Below are 25,776 nucleotides of genomic sequence, written 5' to 3' on the forward strand. Positions count from 1 at the left end.
TCATTACCGCCGCGGCTTTGACACCTCGCCCAGGTACCCTGCCCGTTTCCCAGGATCTAGCTGTGGTGAGGATTCATACCCGCTTGCTCACCCTACCGTTACTTCCCAGCGGGTTACCTCACCTCCCCTGCTGCTCCCCGCCTGCCCTTCCTACCTCACCTCACCTCACCTCACCCGCTAATTGACGGTCACTTTCACTGATTACCTGTAATTATCGACGTGTTTTTTAGGTGAAGTGTGACGCCCACCTGGTGCTTATGAGCCTTCCTTTACCTGTACTCCTGCCATTGCCTCGCTTCACCTGCCTGCCTTCCTATACCTTTCCCTTGTGCCGGGTCTCCATACGTCACACCTCCTTATTTGTCCGCGATCCTAAAGGGATAATGACGAGACAGCGGAGCGCGGAGGGATCTTGATGACAGTAATCCATCAGGAAATTAATGAAATCATTGAGGCGAGAGGGACTTTGCATGATGTTAAGTGCGTGTTAAAGAGATGGTTGGGTCTCGTTAGGTTGGTAAAGAGTTCAGCTACCTTTGTGAGCGTAATAAGACTCTCAAGCGACGACGGGTTGCCTTCCATTAGTTCTGCGTGGCTGATGCTCGTGAGTCGATCTCCCTCCCCGCACTCTGCCCATCACGCTCGTAGGTCATCGCGGTAGGAGCTTTCATGCCTGCGTTCTTGCGTTCTGACCTGCTGTAGCCCCTCCCTCCTATACTCGTAGATCATTGCGGTGGGAGCTCTCCTGCTTGCTTTCTTGCGTTCTGGACCTGTTGTAGTTTCTCTCCTATAGATCATTACGGTGGGAACCCTCATGCTTGCGTTCTTTGCCCTGTTGTAGCTCCTCCCTTCTGTAGGTCATTGCAGTGGGAGCCTTCATGCGTGTTTCTTGCGTTCTGGCTCTCTTGTAGTTCCTCGTATCCTCCAGATCTCACGATTGGAGCTTACATTCTTACGTTCTTCTCAGCTGTAAGGAGAAAGGTATATGAAGAAATAACACAGGAAAATGGCATATTCTTCTGGATAAGACTAAATTGCACATGTTTGGAATCTTTATGGGCAAAAACAGCAATATTTATTCAGAAACAAGTGATTCTTTTGCTTAAAGATTGCGTGTAGGAGGGGAAAAAGTTTAATTCATGATATGTCTCTCTTCTCTGAGCTTCGCGGTGGGTGGTGTGCGAAGGTCATCCCTCCTGCACCACCTCATCCCTCACCCCTGACGCTTTAAAGAAGGTCTCAGGTTTACGAGAAAGGACACTGTACTTTTCTGTCACCTCTCCGCCTTGATTTAAGACGCTACAGTCACTTGGTCTCCGGCTGTTGGTCTTTATCCTTCTCCTCCTGCTCCTCCTTCTCTTCATACCTCTCTCAAGTCGTCTCGTAAGCAGTCTTTCCACCTCTTCTTCAGTCTGCCTCATCTCCTTCCGTCCTCATTCAGACAGAAACGTTCTGCTGTCTCACCACGACTATTTTTAAAGGCCACAGAGGTGATCAGCTGGGTTCTCAAGAGTATTTCTCCTTTTGATAATGTAAAAACTTGTTAATCTGTAACTAGAACCATATAGACACCATTAAAAGCCCGTGTACTTTCAACTAGAACCTTTTGAAAGTAGCCGCCATGAGAGAGCAAAGCGTTTCTGAATACGGGCCTTTGCTGGACAGTGTGAGACTCTTCCCTTCGTGTCGATGGAGAATTTATCATAGTGCAAAACAGCATACGCAAGAAAGCCTCCACGCGGGAACACTCCATTATTCCTTCCCACTTACAGCCCTTCTCTTAAGGTAAAAATCCAGCTGCAGTAAATAACATTAGTTCCCTCTACGCTATTATAGTCTTTATCGCCCGACAAACGACTCTCGTAAACGTCAACTCGGATGCTAAATTACACCCTGGAAAACCTTTCAATCTACGACCACAACCAGTGAGGGTCGTGCGGCTGCGAGTACCGGCACCGTGCCTCGCTTTAACCCCATGACTGCTAGCGCTTCTCCCACAAATGAATATAATGCTATGGTGCATATGTACAATATAGTGTAATTTAAAAGATTAGATAAATGTTTGATACAGGGACAGCCACGTGTAGACCAGACGGTTTCTTGCTGCTATCCTTATGTTCTTATGTTCCTGTGATTTCGATAGAAGCCACTGACAGCAAGACGAATGATCGCGAAATTCAGACAATTGATCGCGAAATTCAAACTTTTAGTCTCTATCATTTCATATTTGATCGTTAAATCATATACGGTTACTGAGATAAGTTTACAAGTGTTATATTATCAGTAGTAGTCCATTAACCCGTTCTTATTCGCGTAACAATAAGGAAAAACAGAAAGGAAGGTTAAAAAAATCACTTACAACTTCTGACAATCAATACGAGTCATCAGCATCACTTAGCGTCAAAACCTTCATTATAGTCCTCTGCTACCGCCTCCTCGTGTCACAAAGCTGCCTCATTAATCCACTCTGGCTGCAAAAGTCTGTAAGGAAAAAAAAAAAAAAAAAAAACTGAAGCGACTTTCCAGTATCGAGGTGACACTAACGGGCCGAGAAAAGAAAGATCCGGTGGCTTTTTTTCTTAATGTTCATCTCACGGTCTGTTCATTTCCGTTTTCTTCGCAGTGTATTATGGGTGTCTCTTTTATTTGCGTCTCTTCTTTTGCCGAAGTGATTTGCGATAACGAATATTGTTCTCCGCGACAGCTATTGTGTGGTTGAGTTATTGTGGTAGTTAGGTTACGTGCCTGTGTGTGTGTGTAAGAGAGAGAGAGAGAGAGAGAGAGAGAGAGAGAGAGAGAGAGAGAGAGAGAGAGAGAGAGAGAGAGAGAGAGCTGTCCAGTTTGCTATCTGTTTTATCTTTTGCTTACTATTCCAGTGCCTCTCTCTCTCTCTCTCTCTCTCTCTCTCTCTCTCTCTCTCTCTCTCTCTCTCTCTCTCTCTCTCTCTCTCTCCTCATATTTCATCTTACTTAACAAAATATTTTATTGTTGCGATGAAATTCTCTTACTTTTTTTTTTTATAGTTCACGAACTCTCTCCTCCTCCTCCTCCTCCTCCTCCTCCTCCTCCTCCTCCTCCTCCTCCTCCTCCTCCTCCTCCTCCTCCTCCTCCTCCTCCCACCACAGCGTACTTCTCTCTCAATAAACTGATGCTGTTCAATGATTTAGTGTTTCTTGACCACGCAACCAGTTTTTGCCTCCATCGTCTTGTCACGGACATCCCCTGTGTTATTGAGAGAGAGAGAGAGAGAGAGAGAGAGAGAGAGAGAGAGAGAGAGAGAGAGAGAGAGAGAGAGAGTGGGAGGTGTGTTTTTTTTACAGCGTTTTGTTTTTCCTTTTATTTTTTTGCGAGTGTTCTTCGTGCAAAGGTTCGAGAATTAAGTCTTACCTACGGACATTATCTTTTTCTCATTTTCTTTTATCCAGTTTCTTAAGGCGTGCATATTTGTAGCTATTTGACTTAACTATTCATTACTTTCTCTCTCTCTCTCTCTCTCTCTCTCTCTCTCTCTCTCTCTCTCTCTCTCTCTCTCTCTCTCTCTCTCTCTCTCTCTCTCTCTCTCTCTCTCTCTCTCTCTCTCTCTCTCTCTCTCTCTCTCTCTCTCTCTCTCTCCGACCTATTGTAACGGGGACGCATTGCAGTCACCTCTTAAATATGCATGCTTTATTAACCTTTTCTAACGTGATGGGAGTTTATTATGCAGCCGCCACCACCACCACCGCCACCACCACCACCACCACCACCACCACCACCACCACCACCACCACCACTTCAGTGGATATAATGTATAGCCAGCCCACACTTCGCTCCCTATCAGATAAAAAAATAAAGATAGTCCGAAACTCTCAGCCCGACACCAGACCGACCTGTTGCATTAGCACGTGGCTATTGATTTGAATATTAGTCCCACATTCCCAGCGTTTCGTTCCTCTGTGACTTGGGCGTTGGATTGGAGCACGAGCTGAGGTCTCCTGGCGCCTCCATCTCTGCTGTTATTCAGGGACAGTTATCTCGCCTCCTCGCCTCACGAATGCCTGTTTATGATATCTGTGGAGTAGCTGGGAAAAAGAATACTATTTCTATAAATGAACTGAGGTCTCCTAGCGCCTTCTTTTCTGCTGTGCTTCTTTAAAGAAAATAAGTTCACTCAGCATCTCGCTTTGTTGTGATTGAATGACTGTATTATCTTCGCTTCATGAATGCCTGTTTACGACATCCGTGGAGTAGCTGGAAAAAAATGCTTATTGTATAATATAGTTAAACTCTGCTAATACTTCTTTGTGTTGTTAACTAAACATTGTAAACATTTATTAATAGCCAATAAAGTCAGTACACAAATGCCTGTTTTATAAAGGATGCCCGTAGCTTGGGAAGAAAATGTTACTTTTAGAAGTTAATTAAATCCTGCGAACACTTCTCTATGTTGTAAGGAAGGAAATGCTGTTATCTTCCTCATCTCGCCTCATGAATGCCTGTTTGTAACGTCTGTGGAGCATCTGGGCATAAAAAAAACGTGTACTTCTCTAAATGAATTAGCTCTTCAGACACTATATATATATATATATATATATATATATATATATATATATATATATATATATATATATATATATATATATATATATATATATATATATATATTGTAAGGAAGGAAATATTATTCTTCCTCATCTCTCCTCATGAATGCTTGCTTATAACTGGGCATAAAGAAATGTATTCTTCGCTAAGTGAACTGAGCCCTCCCAGCACTGTTCTGTAATGAAGGGATATGCTATCTTCCGCATCTCGTCCCACACCGTAGCACCAGTGGGTGTGCGTAGCGTCTTTGGGCCACCAAGAATAAAAACACTGAGTACTTCCAAGAATTCAATGATTGGAAAAAGAAAATAAGAAAGCTACCTTCACGTTGATTGTACCGTAATAAATTTTCAGGCACAAGGCGGTGAGGCATTTGGGTTCACATGTCTCTGTACTGCCCAAAACAAAATGACAACCACCCCTCACCTAACCTAACATAACCTGATCTAACCTAACCTAATCTAATCTAACCTAACCTAGCCAAACGTAATCTTACCTCACTTAACTTCATATGACCTAACCTAATCTAACCCAACCTCACCTAGCCTCACTTGGCCTCACCATCTCATCCAACCTCATCTCACGCAACTTAACCTAATATAAGCTAATACAGCTCAACAAAACCTGACCCATATCTTGCCAGACACTCAGACTTTCCTTCGTAAACACGCCATGCTTTGAAATTCACTCGTGTGCCTCGTTCACAGACGACTGAGCAGGAAGAGGAGGAGTAGGAGGAGGAGAAAAGAGGTAGTGTGGGTGGGAAGCTAAGGGGGAAGGGGTGTGGCTGTGTACTGATGCTGGGGAGGGGAGGCGATTGTTGTGGAGTCGGGGGGGGAGGAAGAGAGGGCGGCGCCGAAGGTCTGGGTGTGTGTGGGGGTGTAGGTAAGGTGTGGGAAGGAGTGGAGGCGGGTGTAGTGGAGTGTGGAGGAATGGGTGTGGTAGGATGTTGACGAGGACGTGAAGTGCAGGGTAAGTGTTAGGAGGAGGAGGAGGAGGAGGAGGAGGAGGAGGAGGGGTGGGTGTCTGTGAGTGTGATGGGGCGTGCAGGCTAAGATAAGGGGACGAGCGGAGACATCTTGCAGCATCTCAACTATCGAGAGTGTGATGGTAATAATCTGTAATAATGACGATGAGGTGCAAGATAATACATAATATAACATGTACTGCATCGCCAATAAGCAACAACCCCGGCGAGGTACACTCTAATGTACCTTTATTTCCCGCCCCGTACGTGAGACAAGCCACACTCTGCCCTGCTCTGCCTCTTGCATTACAGTTCTTGCGGATAACTTTTGATGCAGACGAAAATGATAAAATCTCAATATATTTTCAACGGTTATCGATAATTTCACGTAATATAATGCTAGTTTTATCCTCGAATTCGACTGCGTTGCCTTGACCAAAACCGGACAAGAGACAGACAAACATATCGCTTACAGTAATATAGATTTTCAGAACGATCATCCTCATACGAATGGATTCTCAAAAATTTCCTTCAAAATGCAAGCAATTCGGCCTTTTTTTTCTGTTCCCTTTCATATTGGGGTGCTCGCACGCAGAGGGGAACGCCCATCGCACACAAGCATTCCCTTCAGAGTCCAGATATTACAGTTACCGGGGGTGCCAAATAGAATGCTGGACACTCGGATTCCGAGCGAATGGGGAATGCAAAGTGTGCCAGGAATACCGCTTTTAATTCTCCACGCTGCATTATTTGAATACCAACACATTAATGTCAGCAGGGAACACCAGCGACATTAGCTAAAAATGCGATTCCGAGAAGTGTACAACAGAGGCGGTAAAGGACCGGGGGAAAGAAAATTTAGTACTAGACAGCTTGAGGCGAAACACGAGACGGAGGGAGGAGTAACACATCACCTGAAATGGCAAAATGTTACTTATCCCAGACTGCCTCGTAATGACAAACAGATCTGCTGCTGCTAGCCTTTCTTTTGTGTTCTTTCGTGTAACAGTCCTATCCAAAATAAACTCAACCAACTGGTAAACAAAAAATAAATAAATAAATGATGAGGAGAAATCAAGACTGAAGAGACGAAGGAAGGAAAGGAGGTAGAAGAGGAAGAAACAGATAAGAAGGAAGGTAAAATAGTATAGAGAAAGGAAAAAATAAGAGGAAAATAGATGATTAAGAAGAGAAATCAGTGTTGAAGAATGGAAGGAAGGAAAGGAAGTTGAAGAGGAGACAGAGGAGGAAGAAGAAAGAACAGCGAGAGGGAGGAAAAAAATAGAAGAGGCAGAGAGGAAGAATAAGTAGAGACATGGGAAAGAAAACAAGGAAAAACAGACGATTAAGAGGAAAAAGCAGAGTTGAAGAGCCGAAAGAATGAAGGAAAGGAAATGCAAGAAGAGGAGACAGAGGAGGAAAGAAGAAAAGGGAGAAAGGAAGGAAAATCTTAATCATGGAGTCTTCCCACACTTGTGCACACACTGACTGGGCTACAAAGATCAGGAGCTGTGCAAGGAGGGTCGGGAAAGGGAGAGGGGGCTGGAATAAGGAGAAAAGGGAACGGTAGGAGTAAACACAGTCAAGCAGGAGGAGTATGGAGTAAAGAAAGAGAGCCGCTAGAGTAAAGAAAGGTGGGGAACGGAGGAATGGGAAAGCGAGAGAAGGGGGGCGGTTGAGTAAAGAAAAGGGAGGAATAGGGTTAATGGAGAACGGGAAAGGAAAAGATAAGTATAAATAAAGGGGGGAAGGAAGAAGAGAGAGAGAGTAGAGTAAATGTATAGGGAGCAAGGAGTGGAGAAGTGAACAAAAGCGAGCAGTAGATTAGAGAAAAGAAAGAAAAGAGAAGAAAAGGATGTGTGGGGAACGGGAAAGGGAGGGTAGATATAAGGAAAGAGAAGAGAAAGAATGAGATAAGATAAGAGGCATATGATGGAAAAATTAGGAAAAGGCAGGAATAGGAAGAAAAGCGAACAGTAGGGTAAAGCAAATAGAGGAACCTGACGAATGGAGAAAGGAAAGAGGGAGAGAAACGGAATACTATAGTCAAGGAGAAAGAGTGGAATGAGAGAGGCAGGTAAGGAAGCTTGAGTGCAGTTCCATACAAACGACTCCAGGCAGATGACAATAATCAGCGGCATGATCTACCATGAAACGATAATTACACGACGTGAATCACCCGAGTGAGTTATGTGGCGTAATCAGCTATTGGGAACACTAATGGCGGGACCAAGAACTCCCCACTTCCGTGACCGCCGGGAATACCTCCACAGGATTCACCGCCAGTACGTATAGTGTAGTACTCCTTTCGTCTAGAGTCAGAGAATGGCGCCATGTACGAGTCTCCTCCAGTACATGGTGAGGCTGGGAGAACGTACATTTTGCCACTGACAGAATGCAAGTAGTAGGAAAGGTAAGAGAAACGGATAACCTAAATTTTGCAAGCGACGGGATGGAAGGGGAGAGAGAGAGAGAAAGGCACAGATGGATGCTGCTGACTGAAGGGAGGATGCAAATAGTAGGAAAAGATGAGAGAGACGGAGAGGAAGAGCCTAAATCTTGCTAGTGATGGGATGCATGGGGGGGAGGGTGGGAAAAATAAGAGAAAGGGAGAGATGTACTTGGTAAATAAATGAGGGACAGGATGCAAATATAGATGATGAGAGAAACGGAGAGGAATAGCCTAAATTTTGCCAATGATTGGATACAAGGGAAGAGAAAGATCCCTAGCTTGCCTACCTCAAGTCTCAAGTCCGCACCAGCAGCCTCATCCTCACCTTTCCTTCCCTCCCTCATTACCATTTCCTTCATTGACGCGTTTCCTGGAAGTTCTCGCACCTTCATATCCAAGATTACATACATCCTTTCGCTCGCAGGTTCAAATTGTTCACCTAGTTTAGTTAAGGAGCTTCGTTGAGTAACGTATCGCATTAAGTTCCATTGTGTTCAGCGTCTTCTCTCAGTGTTAAAGTCTCTGATTTGCTGTAAATGTATTAATTATTATGTTTTCTTAGGACTGTCAGTAGATCAGGGGACTCAAACAATAGAAATGAATGCAGGTTACTCGATCATGACTGTAGGTAAGCACAGTGATATTAATGCCACGTAGGCAGTGTTTGGCTTGGTGCCTGAAACACATTCACGAAGAATACTAGCTTGTTAACACCGCACTCTTTATAAGGTGCTATGTAAGTAAGTTAGAAAAAAAAAAAAAGAAGGAAAAGTCTGATTCAAGATCATAAAAGGAAAAAAAAATTATCTTCATCACTAGACACACACACACACACACACACACACACACACACACACACACACACACACACACACACACACACACACACACACACACACACACACACACACACACACACACACACACACACAGGCACACACCTGCTTACACGTACGCATTAACATATACGTATATAAACCACCACACATTACACGCTTCACTTCCCGCCTACCGCAACTTTAAAGGGTAGACAAGCCCGCCTTTTTATACCAGGAATGTTTGTCTGGTGGGATTGCTGCGGCGACACCTAACATGGGCATTATTCAGATGTAACTGCAGATATGTGTAATCACTATGTATTATCTTTGCTACAGCCTTTACTCTCGTGCTGTGGGGTAGAGGGAGGAGGGAAGGGGAGGTGAAGGGAGGTGGGGAGGGAAGAAAGTCGGAGAGAAAGAGAGAGGGATGATGGAGGAACGAGAGAAGAGGTGGGCTTTGGATAAAGAAGGAAGAATGATGAAGGAAAGGAAAGAAAGATGATAGAGAAAAAGAAGAAAGGAAGACGCAGGAAGGATAAGAGGAGGTAAAGGGAAGGGTAGAGGAGGAGGAGGAGGAGGAGGAGGAGGAGGAGAAGAAGAAAGAGAGAGAGACAGCTGTGGTGGAGGAAAAAGGAAGGTTATTGAAGGAAAACTTGATGTTAGTTGGAAGAAACATGAAAGGAAGCCAAGGGAAAGACAAGAAAGATGGAGAAAAGGAGGAAAGGGAGAGAGTGGTGGTGGAGGAAAAAGGAAGGGGCTGTGGGAATGTGAAGGAAAAAATCGGTGTGGTAGTTGGAGGAAAGATGAAAGGACGCCGAGAGAAAGATAGGAAGGGTGGAGGAAAGGAGGAAAGCGTGAAGGAAAAAAGAAAGAGGAGTGCTGGAAGAAAAAAAGGAAGAGGAAGGGTGGAGGAAAGGAGGAGAGAATGGAGGAAAAAGGAAAGAGGGGTGGTGGAGCAAAAAGGAAGAGGAAGGGTTGAGGAAAGGAGGAAAGAGTGGAGGAAAAAGGAAAGAGGGTGGTGGAGGGAAAAGGAAGGGGCTGTGAAGGAAAACTCGGTGTGTTAGTGTCTGTCCTTCACCTTCACCTGTGCACCTCTCCTTGGTCGGCCATGGGATCAAGATCTTTCTTGCCGCAATCTCACGCCTAGGGAGGGAGGAAGGAGAGGTAAGTGGGGTGAAAGTGCCCTTCTTGCTGCTCTACTAGGGGGAGAAAGTTGACGGCGCGATGGCGGCGAAAAAAAAAAAAGTTCTTTGTCTCATCAATATCTGATATAAAACACCGGGAACGCCTCGTAACACCATCCACACCATTCACCAGTTCAAATATCTTGCTAGCAAACCGGTGCTCGGCAGTCAACGTGAAAGTATTGATACTGGGAGGATGAGGGAAAAAAACTGCTACAGTCTTCGAACTGCTTTCAAGAAGAAAAAAACACGGTGGTAAAAAATAAGCAAGTGCCTTGAACACAGGGGTCACTTATCACACACGTGGCCAGGAAGAGAAACTGTGGGCGCACCAAGACAAGGGAGAAAGGGTCGGCTGGTTCTCTGAAAGTAATAATGATTTACTCACTTCACCTCACTTCACTTCACTGGAGTCGAGTCGAGGTGATGAATTTTATGGTGCCAGTGTTTTCAATTAAGTGCGTTTCGTCTTGTCGTATTTTACCTTTCCTGACAGTAATAAGAAGGGAAAGCTGTACTAGTGAGTCCTTTCCTCCTCGCCTTCCTTCTCTTCCTTTCTGGTCTACTTCCCCTCTACATGCCTTCCAGTCCCCTGCCACTCCCTTTCAAGTTCTTGTGAGTCCTCTCTTCCCCTCTCATACCATTTTACTTCCTCGTCATTTACATACCTAATTTCTTCATTCATACCCTACATCCTCTGATTATCCCTGTCTTTTCTATTCCCTGTAAGTCTCAGAAACCATGCCAGGCCTTGTCAGTGATTCTACCACTGTCGCAGCTCTTAGACAACCATCCTTGTCTCCCCTAGCAACTTTCCAGCCCCTGCCGATGATTATACCCGTACTACAGCCCTTAAACAACTCCATACCTCTCCTAGCAATCTTTTCAGTCCCCGCCAGCGATCGTCCCACTGCTATAGCCCTTAAACAACCCCCTGCCTCTCCTAGCAACCTCCCCTTGCCCTCACAATGATCCTATCACTACAGCAAGCCTTTATCTACTCCCTGCCTCTCCTAGCACCCTTTTCTTGTCTTTATTTCAGCCCTAAGCAATCTCCAAGTGACCCCTCCTTATGCAATAAGCAGTCCTCTTCTATTACTACTATCATTAACATATTAAAACTTTCCTTTCCTTCACCCTTCTGAATACTCGGATATATATATATATATATATATATATATATATATATATATATATATATATATATATATATATATATATATATATATATATATATATATATATATATATATAGAACTAGACAGTCATCAGGGGAGAAAAAGAAGGAAAACACTCCACTGCTTTCTGGATGAGTTTCTTGTTATCTTTATTTATTGATTTGTTTTTTATTCCGGGTATTGTGAATGTGTCAGGGAGTACATTAATGGATTAGATGAAGGTGTGTCTTCCTGTAATAATGCAGTGTATTGGGGTGCAGCGATAGTGTCTAGGAGAAAAGTAAAACAATATACGGCTTTTTCTTACTCTTTTATAAGAAGTTGGAGAGCAGCGCCTTTATTTAGTGAGAAGATAATATAGTTTCTGTTTTATGATTTCTGCAAGAGAGAGAGAGAGAGAGAGAGAGAGAGAGAGAGAGAGAGAGAGAGAGAGAGAGAGAGAGAGAGAGAGAGAGAGAGAGAGAGAGAGAATATTGGCGGGTAAGTGTGTCAATGCAATGCTAAAGGTTGGAAAGACACATTACAGTGACTCGATAATTTTTTTTTACGTCCCTGTGTGAATGTGTCCAGTGGCATTGGTGCCGTGGCACTTGTGTAGCCAACTGACAGCGACACTGACACAGGACACTGTGAACCTGCCTGCGTTGTTTGGAGTAGAAAGGACCATATTCTGAAATACTTCTGCGTCGCATCTCCGCTATTAAAAAAAAAAAAAAAAGTTCTTGTCTAAGTTACACGGGTTTAAGGATGGTTTTACGGTTTTAGTGACAAACTAACAAGATTTCTACATTATGAACAAGAGAAACACTCTTGAAAATGCGGATAATTATATCTGGCCTTTGGAAATAATTGTGGTGTGAGAGCAAAGCGTTTCTGAATACTGGCCACAGACACGCGAATCGATGTAGTGACTATAATGGTTTATCATACATACACATGGATATACGTAGGTATGTGTGTTTTCTAAAGAGATTGCCGCTTGAGACCTCGCTTCTCGTATGCTCTTAGGTTCACACAGTACATTATGGAACCACCAGACATTTAAACCGTCCCATATGAACAAAAATGCACCTTTTTTCCTCACTACTAGAAAATTATTTTAGTTTTATCAGTACGACATGAATTCCTGCAGCTTTTCATATGCTGTTTTATTCCCACTGCACATTATGAAGCCACCAACCATTTAAACCATCCCATATGAACAAACATAAGTATAGAATACACCTTTCTTAGTCCTTCCTGTCTTAGTCAATACGACGTGGTATCACTTCTTGCCCGGCTTCTTTAAAAGGAGTCTGATATTTGTTTGCAAAGTGTAGGATAGACGTCTTTCTGTACATTTTCTCTTACATCATACAGGTTCAGTGTTTCCAACAGCTCTCCTCCAAACAGTGATTCCCATTTTCCCCTCACCGTTGTTTTTTCTCTCTCAAGCCTTCCATTACACAGTCCATGCACCTCCACTTCGTTCTTACCTTCCTTTCCCTGCCCTGCACTTTCCTCTCCACCGCTAACAGAATGAACATGAAGGGGAAAAGAAAGTATAACCTTGATTTCAAATGTACAGCTCACAATTCTTTTCTTTCTTCCCGTAACACAACCTCTCTTACCATCTACTTCTGTGTCTCCCCTTGCAACTTCCCTCATTAGCGTCCGTGACTACATTGCCAGTGGTCGTAACTCGCGTCGCCACCACATAATGTCCCCCAGTAATGCAGTGGTGAGATTCGCTGTGTAACGCCCGTGTAAATCAGTCACCAAGGAAGCCAGTCACGGAATTATACCAAAAGCAGGTGTTGTGAGTCCCGCGTTGGTGTATTATTGGCGGGGTGCGTGATGTGATGTATGATCTGTGAACGACTTCTCTGGTGTAGAAGGGAGACACACACACACACACACACACACACACACACACACACACACACACACACACACACACACACAGAGAGAGAGAGAGAGAGAGAGAGAGAGAGAGAGAGAGAGAGAGAGAGAGAGAGAGAGAGAGAGAGAGAGACTACATGAACTTTTTATAAATAGAGAGGAAGGGAGACAGATCGAGGGAGAGAGAGAGAGAGAGAGAGAGAGAGAGAGAGAGAGAGAGAGAGAGAGAGAGAGAGAGAGAGAGAGAGAGAGAGAGATGGGGAGAAACAGACCGACAGATAGTGAAAGAGAATGTTTAGACAGGTACTGACATTATAGGGAGATAGATGCAGGGCGAGGGAAGTTGACCGACAGATAAAAATGCATATAGTCAGACATACAGATATTTAGACAGAAACAGACATGCAGACAGAAAGACATTTACAGAGACCGACCGACTGATGGAAGTAAAGATAGGATTAATGAAACACGGCAGAGAAACAGGCAGACATGAAACAAAAAAAAAAAGAAAGAAAAAAAAAGAAACCACCTGCTTACTCTTTTGATCTTTTTTGTTTTATTTTATATCTTTTATTTCTTTGTAAATTCAACATCACAACCTGAGCTAGTCAGATATTTTACACACCTTATAATTTTACTCTTGGATACGTTAACTTATATTATTTCAGCTCCGCGTACTTGAAAATTACATGCCCCTTATGGTACCAGCAGTGAAGATCTTTCAGTACAGTCAGTGCATGAGCAGTCAAATGGCAGGCCGAGAAAGGGAGCAGGAAAGAAGGCTGGGGAGAAATCTAGTGATATATTAACTGGTATTATTTCAGCATTGCATACTTGAGAATTAGACGCACCTTATGGGGATTGCAGTGTAGATGTTATAGAAGCAGGCAAATGGCAAGCGGAGAAAGGGAGCGAAGGAGAACGCCGGGAAGAAATCTAGCAATATGTAGCGGCCATAGTTCTCTGCAGGCCAGTTTTCTTTTGTTTCTCCTCCATTTATGTCCCTGAACGAGCGGCGAGCACCTCCAATCAAGCGATCGAAATGCTGCAATGAAAGAATGTAATTGGAGTTTTTTTTCTGAGGGTTTTTGGTGTTTATTATGAGAAAGGAATTAAATGGACCGAGTGCCGAGCCGGTGTGGTGAGGCAGCCATTTTGTTGGCACTGCTGCTGGTGAGAGGCCTGCCTGCCTCCCTCCTGCCTCCCTCCTGCCTCCCCAGCCCCTCAGCCCCTCAGCCCCGTCCCCTTCACTCAGTGTGCCCCACATCCCCGCCTCCAGCCCTTCGAGCCTCCTCACCACCTGTCTCCTCCCTAACCTACCTCAACTCCGCCCCTTGCAACCTCCCAGAAACCTTCAGCTCACCTCACTATGTTCTTCTACCTCCGCCCCATTCTTCTCCCCCTCATTCTCTTCTTTCCATTTTATACTGCTCTATCGCATGTAATCTGCAAGTTGTAGTAGTAGTAATAGTAGTAGTAGTAGTAGTAGTAGTAGTAGTAGTAGTAGTAGTAGTAGTAGTAGTAGTTCAGTAGGTACTCTATTCATGAATATAGAGCAATGAGTCTTAGTATCTGTTCTTACATTGTACTCCCGTGTTCTGAGATATTCTTCTTCCCTCTGCTTCTCTTCTTCTCCTCCTCCTCCTCCTCCTCCTCCTCCTCCTCCTCCTCCTCCTCCTCCTCCTCCTCCTCCTCCTCCTCCTTTAGCCGTGATTCTCATCCTGTCTCCTCTTCCTCCTCTTTCTCTTCCTCCTCCATCAGTTAAGAAGGAAGCTCCCACACTTACGCTTACATTTTTTTCTCTTCAAACGACAACTATTCCTGTGCTTTTCCTCAGCTATTCTTTTACATTTTTTGACAACTTTCACACGCGCAGGTGACGCAAGCTGCTGCTGCTGCTGTCGCCGTCACCTGTCGCACGGCACATGCACCCTGACGCTGGAAACAGTGAACCGTCACGCCGCCTGCACTTCCTACACTGCCATACACATCACGCGTGTCCTCATCCGTCATACTCATCTCTTAATGCTCCGACAGGTGTAATTTCCTAAGTCAGAAAGATTTCCTCGTAAAGCGACATTCATCTCAACACAGGATCATCTCTGAATGCTCCGACACCAGTGATTTTCTAACTGAAAAAGATTTTTTCGAAAGACTATTAATTTTCGTAATGTTACCAGATATAAGAGAACGCTGGATCCTATCTTAATGTTTCGACACTTGTACCTCGTAAATCAGAAATGATTCTTTGCCAAAGCGCCACTTATCTTCTCTACAAGATAAGACATAACACAGGAATAAGTATAAAAGGAAATAAGACATACTCTCAAGTTTCCTGTAGAATCTCTCATCTCTTTTTCTCCATGCTTTGTCTCCTGTCATTCTTCTGATGTCTTCATTCCTTATAATGCATCCATATCAATTCGTTCTCTCCTGTACCTTCGACTCGTCTTCATGGGAGAGAAGCTCGTATTCCTAAACGCTTGGAGTTCTCATAAGGGCTCATTTGAAAAGACAAAGAAACGATTAGTCAAAATCTTACGGGTATTTCCACTTTATGGTGCAGAATTCTTGTTAAACTATCAGTGGAATCATGAAAACATCCTTGAAAACTGCGGTAATTTCCTCTATGTACAGCACGTCTAAGAACACGAGGCCAGAAGGCGGTGGCAGCAGCAGGATGGGAGCGTTTTAGTGGTTAATGGAAATGCGCGAAGATTACCGACGCGTCACGTTATCATCTCGTTAATCTGGACTTGTTTATGGCTACTGATCGCTTCCTTTATTTTACTGGAATGCCGCAACACACGTGAGTACTGAGCGACTGTCTACAAAGGAATACAAAGGAAGGGCAAATAACAGTCCGCGTTTTTTTTTACGTCCTAATTAAGTTGTTTGTTTAATCAGGACTTGTTTATGTATAATGACCGCTTCCTTTATCTTGCCGAAACGCCGCAACACATATGAATACTAGACGACGATCTACAAAGGAATACAAAGGAAGGGCAAACAGCAAACTTTTTTTTTTTTTTTTTTTTACGTCTTAATTAAGGTGTGAGTGAGTAATATGTATCCTTGTCTCTCGTCTGGTTGTGTTCCTCAGCCTCGTTTTTCTTTCTCTGTTCATTAATTAGGGAGGTGAAGGGTAGCGGTGATTAATAGATGTATGGTTAGTGTGTGTGTGTGTGTGTGTGTGTGTGCGTGTGCGTGTGCGTGTGTGTGTGTGTGTGTGTGTGTGTGTGTGTGTGTGTGTGTGTGTGTGTGTCTCAACATGCCAATTACCTCTCTTCACCAACACACACACACACACACACACACACACACACACACACACACACACACACACACACACACACACACACACACACACACACACACACACACACACAGGCATCAAGAGGGACTGGAAAAGCTACAGTGACCTCATCTGTCGGCACAAAAGATAAAGAAGACGAGATATAATGATGAGTCCAGCAGTTAATGGGGCAGAACGCCTTGATACACCGGATGTGTTGACGAAAACCGGTACAAGAAAAGCGAAGAAAAAAAAATAAGCAGGAAGGCATGAATATAGAAGAAAGAAGAACCAGATGCTTGCTTGGAAATTCAACTTCCATTATAGAAACATCAGAAATAGGAATGCACTAAGAGTGGGAAGGAACAAAGTAAGGGAGAGAGAGAGAGAGAGAGAGAGAGAGAGAGAGAGAGAGAGAGAGAGAGAGAGAGAGAGAGAGAGAGAGAGAGAGAGAGAGAGAGATCAGGAAGGTATGAATATAAAAGAAAGAAGGAACAAATGCTTGCTTACAAATTCAACTTCCATTATAGAAACATAAAGAATCTGAATACATGAGAAGTGATGATAGACTGCTTAGGAACAAAGTAAAAGAGAAAGAGAAAACAAACAAAAAAAAAACAGGAAGGCATGACTATATAAGAAAGAAGGACCAGATGCTTGCCTTAAAATTCAATTCATGTTATAAAAAAAAAAAAACATTAAGAATCGGAATACGTAAGAAGTGTAACAGAGTAGAAGTGGTAATAGGGTGGTAAGGGACAAACAATACCCATAAACATTAATAAGCATATGATTGGCTATGAAATGTACAGAGGTAATGACATAAGACTAAAGATAATATTTGCGTTTAAAAGATTAGACAGATTTATGGATGGGGATGATAGGCAGAAATTAGTAGGCATGTTTTATACAGAGACTGCAACGTGTAGATCTGGCGGCTATTTGCAGATTCCCTTACCTCTTAGTGTTCTTGAATTATTATGTACATAAAGACACAGACATATGTAAAGGAAGAATATATATCAGTAGACATTTTAGTATAAGAAGGGCTCTGTAAAAAAAAAAAGAGAAGACCAGTAGAAAAAAAAAATAGAAAAGCATATGAAAACGAAAAAAAAAAAGCATATACAGATACAGGATTGAAATACACTAAGCAGTAGTAGATATTAAGACAAGTTCAGAGACAATACACTGCAACTAGGTCACGACACACACACACACACACACACACACACACACACACACACACACACACACACACACACACACACACACACACACACACACACACACACACACACGAGAGCAGGCTACTCTCACCAAATCACTGGCTTCATATCTTGTCTGTGCGAGGCGAACATTTTGCTTCACCCTGAAATGAAACTCAAACATTTTCCTATACCCTGAACCTGAACAGAGTCACTAGCATAAGAACACAAAGAACACAAAGATGAGTTGACCTACACACACACACACACACACACACACACACACACACACACACACACACACACACACACACACACACACACACACACACACACACACACACACACACACACACACACACACACACACACACACACACACACATCCCAGCTCCTGTTTTTTCTTCAGTATCATCAATCATTCTCATCTATTCATCCATCCTTCTCTCTTTCTATCATATTCCCATCTGCAATTGGTTGCCGGACCCGCTCCACAAGATTAATACGAAAAGCAAAGAGAAAACCTGAGAAAGCCTGTGTATGAAGGAGCGGGAGTGACAAATGGGCGGCCAGGGAGGTGGTGTGGGTAGTGACAGCAGATATAGCTGATAATCATTTGGTGAGGAGTGAGCGAGGTCACGCCACACAAGACGCACGTGGTGGCCAGTTGTCAGTACTCTCTCGCATTTCTCAGTATAGTATTTGGGGAGGGGAGATGTTCTTATTTCGTTTTGCTTCTCTAGGACGGTTTCGGTGTTTTATTAGCGATGATTTTCGTAATATGTAAATGGAACTGGGCGAGGGCGACAAGAAACCAAAAATTTAAAGCGTCCCTTCAGTGACTTTCCTCTAAAAAGTTAAGTAGAAGAGATATTCTGTTGAATTCGCCTATTTACTTCCGATGTCGTGATACTCCTCTCTTGAAACACCTCAGGAAGGGGAAAACAGATGCAGTCTCTAGAGTTTAGTGGCTATGGGTGGATGGGTGGGTGACTTGATGGTTCATGGTGGTACTGGTAGCGATGTGGTGATGTGAGACTGCGGAGAACGTGCCGAGCCGGCGGAGGTGATAACAGCGACGCGGCGCATCCATCCCAGCCCTTATCATTGGCGGTGTAGGAACTGAACTGACGACTTGGAACAAGGCGGTTGTCAGCAGAACAGATGTGCAAGAATACAATGCTGCGCTGTGCTGTTTCCAGCAGGATGTGTCCGTGCGGGTGTTTGTAGGGAGGTGGTGTGTGTGGCGTGGGTGTAGCATGCACCTGTCGGGCGCCCACGGGTCACTGATTATGTGGGGCGCCGGGCGGGGGCAGCCTACCCCCACGCCGTCTTTCCCGGCCGCCCTCCCTACTTGTGCTGATGGTGGTGCTGCTGTTGGTGCTGATGGTGGTGGTGGTGCCAGTACTAGTCCGTCTTTTCTCGCTCTCCTTTACCGGCTGCCCTCCGTACTTTTGGTGGTGGTGGTGGTGGTGGTGGTGGTGGTGGTGCGGTGGTGGGTGGTGGTGGTGGTGGTGGTGGTGGTGCGTCTTTCCTCGCCCTCCTTTCCCGGTCTCCTGGCCACACCTCGCTGGTTTCAGACAGTCCTCGCGGCACTTTTTATATCTAGTCGTTTTTTCGTATTTTTGAGCGGCACACGACTAAGCTCTACCAAACTATTTTTAAGAATAATCTGAATCCTGTTATATAATTGATGGCAATGAGTGACACAGAATAATGATCTTAGAAAAATCACTTAATATCCTTTCAAAACATTTCCCACTGCACTTACTTCGCTAAAATTGTCATTATTTTTTGGCATTGGCTTCAGGAGTCGAGTGGCGGTCACACCATATGTGCTCTCCCTTCATGTCCATTTGTAGTACTGGCTGCCTGGCACGAAGAAGGAAAACTGTACTGCCTTAGGACCATATTCTGAAACACTTTTGCCCGCAACTCCTTTACTTTTGAATTTCAAAGGCTATAGTTAAAGTTATATGTTTTTAAAGGTATTTCTATGGTTCTAGTGACAGATTAGTAAGATTTCTACAATATTAACAGGAAAAAAAACACTGTTGAGAACCCGGCTATTCATCTCTGTGGACTTTCAAAACAGCCGTGGTGAGAAAGCAGACCGTTTCTGAATACAGGCATCAGAGTGGTAGTGTTGGAGGCGGTGGTGGTGGTGGTGGGGATGGTGGAGGTGGCGGCGGGTCGTTGCGGCGCCCTTCAAGCGTGTAGGCATGAAAAGGGCTGCTGCCTCTTGGCCGCCACCCTCACCTGACCCTTGACATACACGCCAAAAGCGAAAATACACGTTAATAATCATGAGAATGTTTCTATATTAATTGCATCGAATTCAGATTGCATTTTTTGCGTACCAATTGCATTACGATACGTGTGTGCTGATGCGTATAAGTGGCTGGTTTTATTCTTATAGTGGGGCAGTGAGTCTTGAAAAAGATCAGTCACAGTGTTGCTACAGCTCTTTAAAAGGATACGATTAGATTAACTTTTTGGCCTGACGTCAGTGAAAGTTAGTATTTATTGGAACGCGGTTCATTTTTGTGGCGGCAACACACTCGCGTGCTGAAGGTAATTGGCGGAAACTGAATTTATGCGGGTGTTTGTTTGACACCTGAGGGGCGACTCGTGAGGCGGAGCAGGCATTAAGCGCCGCGGTTTTCCTGCTCCAGAAACACTTGATGCATGAACTCCTGCCGCCGACTTCTCCACGTGTGGAAAGACTATACAACCTTTTGAAGCATACAGCGCCTATACAGCACTTTTTCCCGTTCTCTCTCTCTCTCTCTCTCTCTCTCTCTCTCTCTCTCTCTCTCTCTCTCTCTCTCTCTCTCTCTCTCTCTCTCTCTCTCTCTCTCTCTCTCTCTCTCTCTCTCTTATGGAGACTAGTCAAGGGCACAATGAAGAAATATTTTATCCTAATTATCCTGAGAATAAGTTTAATGGGAAAAGAACACAATAAAATAAAGGAAGCTGCAAGAAGCTGTCAGGTCCTAACATTCCTGATATAAGCTAAGAAATTGCACAAGACCCACAAGATGTAATGTAAATTAATCATGGCAACACGGAGCTGTACGTGGAACCTTAACGCACTACCTCGGGCAAACTGGAACCTTTGGCCAGACCCGTGACCTAATTCAAGCTACCATCCCTTGAAAACTGGCAGATTGTAGCAACGTGGTATAATTTCTATTACAACGAATATCAAGTCACCTTTCCCAAAGAGACTGCTACTCTTTTACATTTCTTGGAAAGCTGCTGTTAAACGGTTTCCTAATCATTCTATAATCGTTCCTCAGCTTTCTTTACTCGTATATAAAATGTAAAAATTCCATCATTTTTACGAACTGAATTTCCCCAAACGATTGGTACTCTTCTATTAATTTCTTGGAAAGTAGTGGCTAAACGGTTTTTTAATGATTTTGTAGTCCTTTCCTCAGCTTTCTTTACTCGTAGATGAAAGATAAACAGCCCAGCATTCTTAGAAACCTCACGATTTCTGCCAGTTTCTAGTTACCTACCATAGGGAAAGAAAGAGCACGGTTTTTAGAGCAGCGTTTTCACTGTTTCCTGACAAGAGTGCATATTGAACCCTCGTACAATCGTGGTTTGGTGCAGACAGAACTAATGACTCCACAATTTGGTCATAACTCTCACTGTAATAGGGTGCTACAGTTAGTGTGTGTGTCCCCTTTATAATTTCCTGTCATTTGCTTTTTTACAGGTAGGTGGAAGGGCTGGAGGTGCTGCGTGCTTCGGCGGCTTGGTGAGTACAGGTGTGTGTGTGTGTGTGTGTGTGTGTGTGTGTGTGTGTGTGTGTGTGTGGGTGGATGGGTAGAAGTGTTACAAGCGTGTAGTGTCTAGTGATAGTGTTGAGCAGTGGTGCATTATGCTGTGGTGTCTTGCTTTAATTTAGGGATGGTCATGAGGTGCGGCTTGGTGTTCAAGGTGAAGGGGAGAGGAAAGTGGAGTGTGTAGATGGTGGAGTGTGATGATATGGGAGTGTGGAGACTTTATGGTTATGAGATGTGGTTATGTTTTCAAGTGGAGGTGGATGGGAGTGGAGTGTTTGGATGGTGGAAAGTGATATATGGGAGTGTGTAGGGTTTTATGGTTAGAAGGTGTGGCTAGGTGTTTAAAGTGGAGGTGGATGGGAGTGGAGTGTTCGGATGGTGTAGTGTGGCGGTGTCTGCTATCATTAGTACTGTGGTGGGGGCAATTGTCATGACTGATTGTATGTATTCTTATAGATCGTTAAAAAATCGCTTTTATATTCTGCCTTCATTGTTTCTCTTTGGTATTTACCATGACTAGTTTGGATATTTCAGCACGCATTATTATTCCGCTCCTATACCCTGTCACATCTTTCTTTTGTGAGTTCAGAAAGTGCTCGTCGTAAATAATTCATAGACCGGCTAATGAGTTACTGTGACTGCATGTATACTTCACTTGGAAGAAGCTGCTTGATAACACGAGTCAATCCACAATTCTGCTGATTCCGAATTTGTCAGGAGACCAGTGATAAATATCACTAGTGTATGGTGGAAGTATTTAAGTATTTTTCGTGGGTGGGTGGAGTAATGAGGCAGGTCGGAGGGGGAGGGTTCAAGGATGTTGTTGAGTGCGGTGTCCAGCACGCACGTCAAGGCAGGGGTGGGAAGCCCAAGCTGGAGGCCGGGCTTATCCAGGGCGTGGCTCCCACAGATTTGCAGGCCGCCATAGGCACACCTGGCCAGGGCACGTTCACTGCAACAGTCGTCCTTGGAATTAAGATATGAGCCCAAGGCATCGCTTTGCTCATGTTCTCACGTTAGGACGTAATCAGCCTCCTGTCTGGCATATCCAAACATGTGGATTGGCAGAGGCTATATTTGTACACGATTGTCACTCTGTGCTGGCCAGTGGCATAACAAGATGTTACAAGGAATTTCAAACAGCACTATGAGGTGTGGTCTACGCCTACTGTTGCTTGCTAGGGAGGATATGACGGCTTCCTTTGCATGGGCAGTAACGCATGAATTCCCTCCCTCCAGCATATCGTTATTAAATTTTCGTGCCGTGCGATGCACGCCCTCTGCCTGCCTGTTATATGCGACCCGCCGCAGCCCAATGCAAAAGTGACTGCCTGGTTGTAGCGGAGCCGCAGCAAGATGGATCACCGTGCGAGGCGCTCCTGAGATGGATAACCCGACATCCATCAACCGCTCGGAGCGTCATCAGGTTTCTCCCGTCCAGCACTCACTATCTTGGCCGCGGTTGTTGAACTGGAGACTCTCGTTACCACGGACGGCCGCCTCGTTGCTGCCTTCTCTCCCTGCAGCCGAAGGGAGGAGGGTGGGTCGGGAGGGGGACATGTATGCTTTTGTGTAAATTAAAGCGTCAAGTGAAGAGCGGAAGCAGGAACGTGGGGGAGGGAGAGGGCGGCAGGTGTTATGTCTGAGAACACCTGGAGTGGCCTGGCTACACGGGCAATCCTCGGTGGGGATTCTTTCTCGCTGCTTTCCGTTTACCTGTCTTCGAGGTTCCCCTGGGTGTTAGCGAGAGTGTCTGGGAGGACGAGGGGAGGTGTTTGGGGCTGTTCAGGGAAGTGAGGTTTGTACAAAGCTGGAACACTCAATGTCTCGCGCGACCTGAGCCAAGTAACGCCTGTAGGAAATTATGTTCTTGTGATGGTAACGTAAGTTTTGTTTGGGAGACAGTTTTTGTTGTTGTCAGCTGCTGTTGTATGTGTGCGTATACTCGTATACCGTTGTGTGTGGGTGGGTGGGTGGATGGGTAGCTGGCTGTATGTGTGCACGTGTGCGCGCGCGTGTTGCTCTATATTTCACGTACAGTACTCTACAGAAGTTGAGCTATACACCTGTGGTTCAATCCGGTCTTGTCTCGGTAACCACTCTTCTATTCACCCAGTCTTGCCTTGATATGATATATACTTCTTGCCTCTATGACTGATGGTTTCACCCTTCCCATACATTTCCTCATGAGAACTGAGGAAGAATCACACACACACACACACACACACACACACACACACACACACACACACACACACACACACACACACACACACACACACACACACGTCCAGTACATTCCTACACGAGTACCGCCCGTGCTACACCGCCACCTGATCTCAACACTGCTATTGTTATTCTCGCCTACATCACCATTAATATCACCATCACTTTCAGTCGCTGTAGTTCTCATAATCTCCATCTATCATCTATATCAGCCTCTCTTCTGTTCTGGGTCATTCCAACTATTTATTTATTTATTTTTTTTGTATCTACGAGTCTCTCTCTCTCTCTCTCTACTCGATTCTGTTCAGTTTCTTTCACCTTTTTCATCTTTTCCTATCCCGACATTCTCTTCCATGCCCTTTTCTTCATATCTTTCCTCTCTCCCTCTTCCTTGATTCCTATACTATCTTCTCTTTCCCTCCCTCATATTCCTTTTCCTCTTTTCAGCCAATAAGCTTTCCCATGCCTCCTATCGTTCTTTCCTTTCCATCCTCCTCCTCCTCCTCCTCCTCCTCCTCCTCCTCCTCCTCCTCCTCCTCCTCCTCCTCCTCCTCCTTCACGCAGACACCCAATCACCACTCTGCACGCTTCCTTCACCTTCGTATTTGCACAATATTCTCACCTACTGTTTACTCCATTATTTTGGTGGAAGGAACGGGCTATTTGCTAATCTGGGTACGAATGGGGCCTTGGGTACGTGTGTGTGTGTGTGTGTGTGTGTGTGTGTGTGTGTGTGTGTGTGTGTGTGTGTGTGTGTGTGTGTGTGTGTGGATGACTGATTCCGGCCATTTGCTTATTTTTTCCCTTCCTTCTCTTTTTGCTTCGGTATTTGAGTTGTGTCTGATTTTCCCTTCCTTTGCTTTCTTTCCCTTCCCTCCGTGTCTGTGTACTTATTTAATATTTTTCCTTTTTTTTTCTTTTCATTTATCGTGTTTTGTTTGATTTTATTCTCTCAAAAGTTCTTTAGTAAATTGCTACGTGTTTGGTTTTCTCCGTGCTCTTGTGGGGATGCTTCGCTGGTTAATAGAGTCGTGTTACTGCGCCATCCCGTTCCCTTCCTTTTTTTTGTCTTTTTTTCAAGTTTTCATGGTTTACTTTCTATATTATGATGGTTTAAATGGATAGGTATCACTGGTACTGACCCTTCTTTCTCCTTTTTATGATTGGTTTATTGTTTTTTTCAGGTTTTCTTTGACTTACTTTAATACTGACAAGTTTAAAAGATTTTTGCTTTGTGTGTTACTACCAAGTTTTTTTTTTCAAGTTTTCGTGGTTTACGTTTTATATTATGAGGGTTTATATAGACAGGTGTCATTGATACAGTCATTGCTTCCCCTTTTTATGATTCGTTTATTTTTTCAGGTTTTACGGGGCTTATTCTTGTATTAGAAATGTTTAAAGCAGGTTTTTCCTATGTACGCGTTACTGGTCCTTTTTCTGTGGCTGATTCTTATATTTAAGGTATTTTAAAGGAGAGATTGTCATTTAGAAACCCGTAGCGGAGTTCCTGGTGACGCATCTCGAGTGTCTATTTGTCTTTATACATTGCATAAGTATTGCAACACTTGAGCACAACCTACACAACACCTACACAACTAATACCGCCAGTCACTCCTTCCCTCCCTTTTTTTTTATTTAATCTTTCGTCCATTTCTATCTCCTGTTCGTATTCTTCTTTAGTATTTTCTCTTTCATCACCCATCCCTTTCCCTATGTTGCATTCTTACGCATTCAGTTTCTTCCCTAATCTCTATCATCACCATCCTCTCCATCTATCAGTTCCTTCTATTCCTCACCATTTTCTTTCCTTCATTATCGCATTTTCCTTCCTTCAATCTCTTCACTATCATCACCATCACCACCACCTCCTCTTCCATGTGTCAGTTCCTTCTATTATTCACCATCTTTCCTTCATTTTCCTCTCTTTTCTTACATAACATTTTTCCACCTTCAATCTCTTCTGTAATCACCACCGTCACTACCTCGTCCCTCTCATGTGCTCGTTCCTGTTCCCTGCCTTCTGCTTGTCATGGGGAGGCGACCATAACCGCCTGGACCATTAAGGCACGACTGGAAAGGGTGGAGGATCAACTCATCTTGACTATCTACCGATTTGCTGTCGCGCGTGGGAGTGAGGCAAGGTGTGATGTATACCTGCGTGAGTGATGAAAAGGTTACTGGCTCTACCTACT

General features: G+C 44.2%; 1 protein-coding gene across 7 annotated transcripts in view; it reads left to right on the forward strand.

Moving 5' to 3' along the window:
• The window catches only part of LOC135088941 (endoplasmic reticulum membrane sensor NFE2L1-like), a 122,533-nt gene extending 99,647 nt beyond the window's left edge, over nt 1-22,886 (forward strand). For 3 of the 7 annotated variants that reach the window (XM_063984021.1, XM_063984022.1, XM_063984020.1), the window contains exon 7: nt 21,289-22,884. In XM_063984021.1, the coding sequence (XP_063840091.1) occupies nt 21,289-21,402 (114 nt within the window). In that variant the 3' untranslated portion in view covers nt 21,403-22,884. Of the gene's footprint in view, nt 1-10,348; nt 10,382-21,288 lie in introns of those variants that run through there. The other 4 variants (XM_063984015.1, XM_063984014.1, XM_063984017.1 and 1 more) reach the window with 3 other exon arrangements.
• Nucleotides 22,887-25,776: the final 2,890 nt, after the last annotated feature.

This window comes from Scylla paramamosain, chromosome 32, assembly GCF_035594125.1.
Source record: "Scylla paramamosain isolate STU-SP2022 chromosome 32, ASM3559412v1, whole genome shotgun sequence".
In the NCBI taxonomy this organism is placed as follows: Eukaryota; Metazoa; Arthropoda; class Malacostraca; order Decapoda; family Portunidae; genus Scylla; species Scylla paramamosain.